The sequence below is a fragment of the Copidosoma floridanum genome, unplaced genomic scaffold (genome assembly GCF_036245765.1).
Source record: "Copidosoma floridanum isolate Cflo_tuat_1 unplaced genomic scaffold, Cflo_Japanese_pri ptg000001l, whole genome shotgun sequence".
Classification (NCBI taxonomy): Eukaryota; Metazoa; Arthropoda; class Insecta; order Hymenoptera; family Encyrtidae; genus Copidosoma; species Copidosoma floridanum.
In genome coordinates, this window is record NW_028321878.1 from 35,659 (window position 1) to 45,662 (window position 10,004).

General features: G+C 34.2%; 1 protein-coding gene across 2 annotated transcripts; it reads left to right on the top strand.

Moving 5' to 3' along the window:
- The first annotated feature begins 5,653 nt into the window (after positions 1 to 5,653).
- LOC106643098 (ATP-dependent RNA helicase DDX42) lies at positions 5,654 to 9,634 on the top strand. 2 transcript variants are annotated; one of them, XM_014358092.2, is made up of 9 exons: positions 5,654 to 5,749; positions 5,959 to 6,227; positions 6,302 to 6,556; positions 6,629 to 7,169; positions 7,236 to 7,464; positions 7,531 to 7,805; positions 7,870 to 8,020; positions 8,089 to 8,555; positions 8,623 to 9,634. In XM_014358092.2, exons 2-9 carry the CDS (start codon positions 6,007 to 6,009, stop codon positions 8,818 to 8,820), a joined length of 2,337 nt encoding a protein of 778 aa, XP_014213578.2. In that variant the 5' UTR covers positions 5,654 to 5,749; positions 5,959 to 6,006; the 3' UTR covers positions 8,821 to 9,634. The 2 variants fall into 2 exon arrangements, with proteins under 2 accessions (XP_014213578.2, XP_089447977.1); XM_089591851.1 differs by having other exon boundaries at positions 5,731 to 5,790.
- Positions 9,635 to 10,004: the final 370 nt, after the last annotated feature.

Below are 10,004 nucleotides of genomic sequence, written 5' to 3' on the forward strand. Positions count from 1 at the left end.
GGATTTCATCTCCAAAAGTTAGCTAAAACTTCGAATGGCCGTATCTCCATAAATAATGGAGATAGAGCAAAATAAGCCTTAATTCGGAATCATCGGAATTAAAAAAAAAAATTTTTTTTTTTTTTGAAATAAGGCCTTTGCAACTACACAAAAAATAATTAAATTGTAGTTATTGAGCGTCTAGGCAGTCTAGATCATCATATAAAATAGACCCGAACCCGTAAAAACCTTGAAAATCCAGGATTTTATCTTTAAAAGTTAGCTGAAACTTCAAATGGCCGTATCTCCGTAAATAATGGAGATAGAGCAAAATAAGCCCTTATTTGGAATCATCAATATTCAAAAGAATTTTTTTTTTTTTTTTGAAATTAGGCCTTTGCAACAACACAAAAAACGATAAAATTGTAGAAATTAGGCGTCTTGGCAGTCTAGAACAACATAGCGAATAGACTCAAACCAATGAAAACTCTGAAAATCTGGGATTTTGGTTTGAAAGTTAGCCAAAACTTCAAATGGCCGTATCTCCGTAAATAATGAAGATAGCGCAAAATAGGCCCTAATTTAAAATCATTAAAATTAAAAAAAATTTTTTTTTTTTTTTTAAATTCGGCCTTTTTAATTACACAAAAAATAATAAAATTGTAGTAATTAGGCGTACAGGCAGTCTAGAACATCATAGCAAATAGACCTAAGCCCGTAAAATTTTTGAAAATCCGGGATTTTGGTTTTTAATGTTGGCCAAAACTTCAAATGGCCGTATCTCTGTGAATACTGGAGATAGAGCAAAATAAGCCCTAATTCGAAATCATCAAAATTAAAAAAAAAATTTTTTTTTTTTTTTTTGAAATTAGGCCATTGCAATTACACAAAAAATAATAAAATCGCAAAAATTTACCGTCCAGGCAGTCTAAAACATCATAACAAATAGACCCGAACCCGTTGAAAATCCTAAAAATCCAGGATTTTATCTTTGAAAGTTAGCTAAAACTTTAAATGGCCGTATCTCCGTAAATAATAGAGATAGAGCAAAATAAGCCTTAATTCGGAATCATCGGAATTAAAAAAAAACATTTTTTTTTTTTTTAAATAAGGCCTTTGCAATTACACAAAAAATAATAATATCGCAAAAATTTACCGTCCAGGCAGTCTAAAACATCATAATAAATAGACACGAACCCGTAAAAACCTTGAAAATCCAGGATTTCATCTCCAAAAGTTAGCTAAAACTTCAAATGGCCGTATCTCCATAAATAATAGAGATAGAGCAAAATAAGCCTTAATTCGGAATCATCGGAATTAAAAAAAAACATTTTTTTTTTTTTTAAATAAGGCCTTTGCAATTACACAAAAAATAATAATATCGCAAAAATTTACCGTCCAGGCAGTCTAAAACATCATAATAAATAGACACGAACCCGTTAAAAATCCTAAAAATCCAGGATTTTATCTCCAAAAGTTAGCTAAAACTCTAAATGGCCGTATCTCCATAAATAATGGAGATAGAGCAAAATAAGCCTTAATTTGGAATCATCGAAATTAGAAAAAAAATTTTTTTTTTTTTTGAAATAAGGCCTTTGCAACTACACAAAAAATAATTAAATTGTAGTTATTGAGCGTCTAGGCAGTCTAGATCATCATATCAAATAGACCCGAACCCGTAAAAACCTTGAAAATCCAGGATTTTATCTCCAAAAGTCAGCTAAAACTTTAAATGGCCGTATCTTCGTAAATAATGGAGATAGAGCAAAATAAGCCCTTATTTGGAATCATCAATATTCAAAAGAATTTTTTTTTTTTTTTTTGAAATTAGGCCTTTGCAACAACACAAAAAACGATAAAATTGTAGAAATTAGGCGTCTTGGCAGTCTAGAACAACATAGCGAATAGACTCAAACCAATGAAAACTCTGAAAATCTGGGATTTTGGTTTTGAAAGTTGGCCAAAACTTAAAATGGCCGTATCTCCGTAAATAATGAAGATAGCGCAAAATAGGCCCTAATTTAAAATCATTAGAATTAAAAAAAATTTTTTTTTTTTTTAAATTCGGCCTTTTTAACTACACAAAAAATAATAAAATTGTAGTAATTAGGCGTACAGGCAGTCTAGAACATCATAGCAAATAGACCTAAGCCCGTAAAATTTTTGAAAATCCGGGATTTTGGTTTTTAATGTTGGCCAAAACTTCAAATGGCCGTATCTCTATGAATAATGAAGATAGCGCAAAAAGGGCCTTAATTTGGAATCATCAAAATTTGAAAATTTTTTTTTTTTTTTGAAACTAGGCCTACGCAATTACACAAAAAATGATAAAATCGTTGTAATTTATCGTCAAGGCAGTCTAGAAAATTATAACAAATAGACCCGAACCTATTGAAAATCCTAAAAATCCAGGATTTTATCTTTGAAAGTTAGCTAAAACTTTAAATGGTCGTATCTCCGTAAATAATGGAGATAGAGCAAAATAAGCCTTAATTTGGAATCATCGAAATTAAAAAAAAATTTTTTTTTTTTTTTTAAACTAGGCCTTTGCAATTACTTAAAAAATAATAAAATCGTAGTGATTAAGCGTCCAGGCAGTCTAGATTATTATATAAAATTGACCCGAACCCGTAAAAACCCTAAAAATCCAGGATTTTATCTTTAAAAGTTAGCTGAAACTTTAAATGGCCGTATCTCCGTAAATAATGGAGATAGAGCAAAATAAGCCTTAATTTTAAATCATCGGAATTGAAAATAAACAATTTTTTTTTTTTTTGAAATAAGTCCTCTGCAACTACACAAAAAATAATAAAATCGTAGTGATTAAGCGTCCAGGCAGTCTAGATTATTATATAAAATAGACCCGAACCCGCAAAAACCTTGAAAATCTAGGATTTTATCTTTAAAAGTTAGCTGAAACTTTAAATGGCCGTATCTCCGTAAATACTGGAGATAGAGCAAAATAAGCCCTAATTCGGAATCATCGAAATTAAAATAAAAATTTTTTTTTTTTTTTTCAAATTAGGCCATTGCAATTACACAAAAAATAATAAAATCGCAAAAATTACCGTCCAGGCAGTCTAAAACATTATAACAAATAGACCCGAACCTATTGAAAATCCTAAAAATCCAGGATTTTATCTTTGAAAGTTAGCTAAAACTTTAAATGGTCGTATCTCCGTAAATAATGGAGATAGAGCAAAATAAGCCTTAATTTGGAATCATCGAAATTAAAAAAAAATTTTTTTTTTTTTTTGAAACTAGGCCTTTGCAATTACTTAAAAAATAATAAAATCGTAGTAATTTATCGTCCAGGCAGTCTAGAATATTAGAGCAAATTGACTTGAACCCGTAAAACCCTAAAAATCCAGGATTTTTTCTTTAAAAGTTAGCTAAAACTTTAAATGGCCGTATCTCCGTAAATAATGGAGATAGAGCAAAATAAGCATTAATTCGGAATCATCGAAATTAAAAAAAAAAATTTTTTTTTTTATGAAATAAGGCCTTTGCAACTACACAAAAAATAATAAAATCGTTGTAATTTATCGACCAGGCAGTCTAGAAAATTATAGCAAATAGACACGAACCCGTTAAAAATCCTAAAAATCCAGGATTTTATCTTTGAAAGTTAGCTAAAACTTTAAATGGTCGTATCTCCGTAAATAATGGAGATAGAGCAAAATAAGCCTTAATTTTGAATCATCGGAATTGAAAATAAACAATTTTTTTTTTTTGAAATAAGGCCTCTGCAACTACACAAAAAATAATAAAATTGTAGTGATTAAGCGTCAAGGCAGTCTAGATTATCATATAAAATAGACCCGAACCCGTAAAAACCTTGAAAATCCAGGATTTTATCTCCAAAAGTTAGCTAAAACTTTAAATGGTTGTATCTTCGTAAATAATAGAGATAGAGCAAAATAAGCCCTAATTCGGATTCATCGAAATTAGAAAAAAAAATTTTTTTTTTTTTTGAAATAAGGCCTTTTTAACCACACAAAAAATGTTAGAATTGTAGTTATTGGGCGAACAGGCAGTCTAGAACAACATTGCGAATAGACTCAAACCAATGAAAACTCTGAAAATCTGGGATTTTGGTTTTGAAAGTTGGCCAAAACTTAAAATGGCCGTATCTCTGTAAATAATGAAGATAGCGCAAAATAGGCCTTAATTTAGAATCATCAAAATTAAAAAAATTTTTTTTTTTTTAAATTCGGCCTCTTCAACCACACGAAAAATGATAATTTTGTAGTAATTGGGCGTACAGGCAGTCTAGAACAACATAGAAAATAGACCCAAACCAATGAAAACTCTAAAAATCTGGAATTTTGGTTTTAAAAGTTGGCCAAAACTTAAAATGGCCGTATCTCCGTAAATAATGAAGATAGCACAAAATAAGCCTTCATTTGGAATCATCAAAATTAAAATAAATTTTTTTTTTTTTTTTTTTGAAATTTGGCCTTTGCAGCCACACAAACAATGATAAAATTGTATTAATTAGGCTTACAGGCAGTCTAGAACAGTATAGCAAATAGACCTGAACCCGTGAAAACTCTGAAAATCTGAAATTTTGGTTTTAACAGTTCGCCAAAACTTAAAATGGCTGTATCTCTGTAAATAATTATGATAGCGCGAAATAAGCCTTAATTCGGAATTATCAAAATTTTAAAAAAATTTTTTTTTTTTTTGAAATTAGGCCTTAGCAAGTACACAAAAAATTATGAAATTGTAGTAATTAAGTGTCCTGGCAGTCTAGAACATCATAGCAAATAGACCCAAACCCGTGAAAACTTTGAAAATTCGGGATTTTGGTTTTAAAATTTGGCGAAAACTTAAAATAGCCGTATCTCCGTAAATAATAAAGATAGCGCGAAATAGCGGTTGAGTTCGGGCGAGTGCAGGCGAGCGCGGGTTGACGGCGTGCGCCCAATCTCGGTCCCCGAACATACCTATGGTCATGGTCACGTTACGGACTGGTCAGTCACCTTCAACTCCGCAACTCCAGTTGTCCAGTTATGAGGCTCTTTTACCGTCAAGCTTGAATCAGATGGCGCCAGGGCACGTCGCGGCTGTCATACTTACACACCGTCAAATTTACAGTTGTGTATTGCGTTCGTGAGCCTATCTGTGTAATGAGCAAAGCAGAAGACATAACCTTTGTAAATGATTGCTGTTGTTTGCAGACAATTTTTGTTTGCATTTACGTTTAAAGATAGTAGGAAAAATGAAGTGCAGTGTAATATCCTGCGATAAGAAAGTGAAATTTAAATTTCCTTCAGATAGTGTGATAAAAAAAAAGTGGCTCGAAGCAATTGGGAGACCAACATTTTTGCCGCTCCCAAGTCATGGCTTACCTGTCCACGAGTTCTGCTTTTCTTTCACTGACTCTTGCTCCTTTCCCTTTTAAAAGCTTTTTCAATTCTGAAACTTTTAAGCTCCCATTATATTCTTTCTTGTCTTCCTTATTCATTTCAAAATTTCAAATATTGCGCTTTACCACTACACTTTAATTTCCTATGTACATACAATACTGAAAAGTAATGTTGTGTGAGTGAGACGGCCATGACAGCCGCGACGTGCCCTGGCGCCATCTGATTCAAGCTTGACGGTAAAAGAGCCTCATACAGTTAATTGTCATTAGCAGACGACGCTCGTAGGGTAATCAAAAAACACCTCGGTCAAGTTAATGTAGTATATTCTCATATTTGTGCAAATTGGAGATGTCATTTTTGTAAAATAAATACTGTCTGGAGCAGTAAATTTGAATTTGGTAATCATACTTTTACTCTGCAGTCTTTACTAATGTTATTTGTGAGTATTTGAATTCGATTCAGCTTGGTTAACCTATCAAATTCAGTTCAAATTGTTACTTTTGTAATTTTGATTTATTATTATTAAAGTAGTTGTATGACTTTTTCTCCTAGTACATTTTCAAGTTGTGTTATTACGTGTTTATCAAAAACGTCTTTCTTTTTCCAGAAATATTGATATCAGCTATAGTATTCAAGTAAGGATATAACTATAACCATGAGTTACCGCCAAAGTAACCATGCCAAAAAGTCTAAAGGATTTGGGTTTACGGGCTTTCAAATGCCCAGTAGTCGTAAGCGTGCTGGAGCTGCTATACCTCCTCCACCACAAAACTCGGGTTTTAGCAAGCAAGGTTATCACACGATGAATTCCATCACTGAAACTGCCCTGTCAGCCAGCTGTGGAGCACCAAAGAAACGCAGTAAAACTGAAGACGAGTTGGGTTATTTGGTTCACAATTAAATGAAAAATTCCATGTGATGCATTTTTAAAATATATATCAACTCGATAGGTACTTTGATGATGATGATGATGATTCGTCGAAACTGGAATACATTCCAGCGCCAGGCTCACCTTCGTACCAAGAGCCAGCAAAAAAGAAACTTGAAAGCCATGATGACAGTGACAGCGAAGAGGATCCATTGGATGCATTCATGGCTGGAATAAACGCTCAAGTTGAAAGAAATCAAAACGAAAATAAGGATGATAAAAGTAGAGGTGTTAGAGCAGACATTGATGTCGAGGATGATGAAGAAAGTTATTACAGGTAATACAATACTTATAATTGTTGCACATTATTTTGTACATCATCATCATCATCATCTTGATTGATCACTAGATATATGGAAGAAAATCCAAATGCAGGGCTCCATGCAGATGACTCTGATCAAGAAATTGAATACGACGAGGATGGGAATCCTATGGCTCCGCTTAAAAAAAAAGAAATTGATCCCTTACCTCCAATAGATCACAGTGTCATTCCTTATGAGCCATTTGAAAAGAATTTTTACAATGTGCACCAAGACATTGCGAATCTCGATAAACAGCAAATTGATGATTTGAGAAAAGCATTGGGCATCAAAGTGACAGGGCCAGCTCCGCCTCATCCCGTATCAAGTTTTGGACATTTTGGGTTTGATGAGCATTTAATCAAGGGCATACGAAAATACGAGTACACTCAACCCACTCCGATTCAGGCACAAGCAATCCCTGTGGCAATGAGTGGCCGAGACTTGATTGGCATTGCTAAAACAGGTAGTGGTAAAACGGCCGCATTCGTATGGCCCATGTTAATTCACATAATGGATCAAAAAGAATTGGCTGATGGTGATGGACCCATAGGACTCGTTCTAGCACCAACCAGAGAATTGTCGCAACAGGTGATAATTTTTTGTCCTTTGAAACCAAGTGATGTTTTACAATTGGTTTTTTTTTCTCCCATCCAGATATATCAAGAGGCAAAAAAATTTGGTAAAGTGTACAATATTAGGGTTTGTTGTTGCTATGGAGGTGGCAGCAAGTGGGAACAGAGCAAGGCTTTGGAGGATGGAGCGGAAATCGTTGTGGCCACTCCAGGTAGACTAATTGACTTGGTCAAAATGAAAGCCACCAATTTAGAACGAGTTACATTTTTGGTTCTCGACGAAGCCGATAGAATGTTTGACATGGGTTTTGGTAAGTATCAAAGAGTCACTTGTAAAATCATGGATACATTGATATCATCGAATTTTTAACCATTAGAGCCACAAGTGAGGTCCATATGTAATCACGTTAGGCCTGACAGGCAAACGTTGCTCTTTAGCGCTACTTTTAAGAAAAGAATCGAAAAACTTGCCAGAGACGTGTTGACTGATCCAATAAGGATCGTTCAAGGTGATGTTGGCGAAGCGAATACAGATGTAACGCAGCACGTGGTAGTATTTAATAATGATCCCATTGGTAAATGGAATTGGCTTAATCAAAATTTAGTCCAATTTTTAAGTAATGGCAGTTTGCTAATATTTGTCACTAAAAAGGTAAGGCTTGATGATTATCATCAAATCGACAAATTTTAGCGTATAATGGAAAAAAATTTTTTAGTTGAACGCCGAAGAATTAGCAAACAACTTAAAGTTGAAAGAACACGACGTTATGTTGCTTCACGGAGACATTGACCAAATTGAACGAAATAAAGTTATAACTGCTTTTAAAAAGAAACAAGTTGACATATTAGTTGCTACGGATGTCGCAGGTACGTTTAATCGCTTGTATTTTTCCAATTGAAAATCATTGTTATCATCATCGTAATCATCTGTGCAGCTCGAGGTTTGGATATTCCTCACGTAAGAACGGTTGTAAACTACGACGTAGCCCGGGACATAGACACTCACACGCACAGAATCGGCCGAACTGGTCGAGCTGGGGAAAAAGGTACGGCATATACGCTCGTTAACGAAAGGGACAAGGAATTTGCCGGTCATCTCGTGAGAAATCTCGAAGGAGCAAACCAGCAAGTACCAAAAAATTTGATGGACTTGGCTCTGCAAAGTAATTGGTTTAAAAAGTCGAGATTCAAAAGCGGAAAGGGTAAGCAAGTGACCGTAGGTGGTGCAGGTTTTGGTTTTCGAGGCAAAAGCACGCAATCTGAGCAGAGCTCGGAATCATCGTCAACCTCTCAAGGATCCAAAGATATTAGCCAAGTAGTCAAAACGTTGGAGAAAGCAGGGCCATGCAGCGACCGACTTGCGGCAATGAAAGCTGCTTTCAGGAGTCAGTACAATACACAGGTAATGTTCATTTTCACTCCAACAGTCTCTTTGTAACCATTCGTACTAGCAAGCATTCATTTTGTAGTTTCGCGCTTCGTCGGATCACACCTGGGAGCAAACGATTACACCTTTATCTGTGATTATGCCACCACCTCCGCCTCCGCCAAGCACTCTGCCAACTTCTTCAACACCTTCAAACAGCCAATCGACCCAAGAAAACTCCAACGCAGTACAATCTGAGAAACAGGATCGAAAAAGTGCCAGGAAAAGTCGGTGGGAGTAAAAGTGGTGTGTGTGTGTGTGTGAGTGAGAGAGAGTGTGTGAGAAATATTTGTTGATCATTTTATCATTTATCGTCGTAAAAAAATAATGGTTGTCGATTATTATGTTGTAACGACCATTTTTATTTTATATTTTACTTACAAAAAAATAATCGCTTCGTGATTTTTTCCATTTTTTTCTTTTAAATATTTTTAACGTACATTACTCCAAAAAATAATTTAAAGTCTCGCAAATGACTCACCCCACGCTATTAGTATAGTTTTTGTTTACGTAAAAGTCTGATATCATTTGGTGATTTGTATCCATCATCAGGCTGTAGATGCTTTTATTGCTTGTATTTTTACTCGTCATTGAATATAGTTTCAATTACTATCAGTAATTATCTTAACTGTAGGTGATACAAATTTATTATGAAAATAAATTTAAAAAATTTATGATTGGTCGAAAAGAAAAATAAAAGTACGAGGTATTGAATAACAAACACAGTTTCATCTAGTAAAAAATGTTTATTCACTACTTGCTCATGAATATTATTATATTTCTGAAAACTAAAAACAAATACTTCATTGAATAACGCATGACATGCTCACTGATACTCAAAAGCAGCTCCAAAAAAAAAAAAAAAAGTTAACGCTCAATGTTTCAATTTACTATTACAAACATCCAAATCCTTTCATTTTCAGCTGTATTTTGTAAACGTAACTACAGGTTTTCAAAGCGAAAACCAGCTGGCATTTGGACTAAATAATTGTACTCGGATATACTTACGTGTAAGTTTATGAATTGATTTGCGAATTCTTGGACCTAGCTATGTTAACTTCATTAAAAAAAAAAATGATATTCTACTGTACGAACCACCAGCTCATAAGATGGTTTGGCTGAACAATTTTATCAGAAATTTTTCTAGTGGATTTACTTGACAGATTTTCCGCAAATAACTAGGCGCTCTCGGCGCATGCACACAGTGCATATCATAATATCATTATCACAGCGATGGGATATAGTTCCGGCCAGATTTGGGAATTCTCTAGGACCCAACCTCTCTGACGTGGGAAATCACTAGATCAAAAAAAAATTAGTACCAAAGGTGACGCGCGAGATTCAAATAAGGTCCAATAACACAAGCATCCATCACCTGATGACCCGGGGCGCTTACTGGCCACTCTTTTACATAAATAATTATTA

Coding starts and splice junctions, on each gene's coding strand:
- LOC106643098 (XM_014358092.2), top strand. CDS start 6,007: ATGAGTTACCGCCAAAGTAACCATGCCAAAAAGTCTAAAGGATTTGGG. Junction 8,021..8,088: donor AGTTGCTACGGATGTCGCAG/GTACGTTTAATC, acceptor TCATCTGTGCAG/CTCGAGGTTTGGATATTCCT. Junction 8,556..8,622: donor GGAGTCAGTACAATACACAG/GTAATGTTCATT, acceptor TTCATTTTGTAG/TTTCGCGCTTCGTCGGATCA.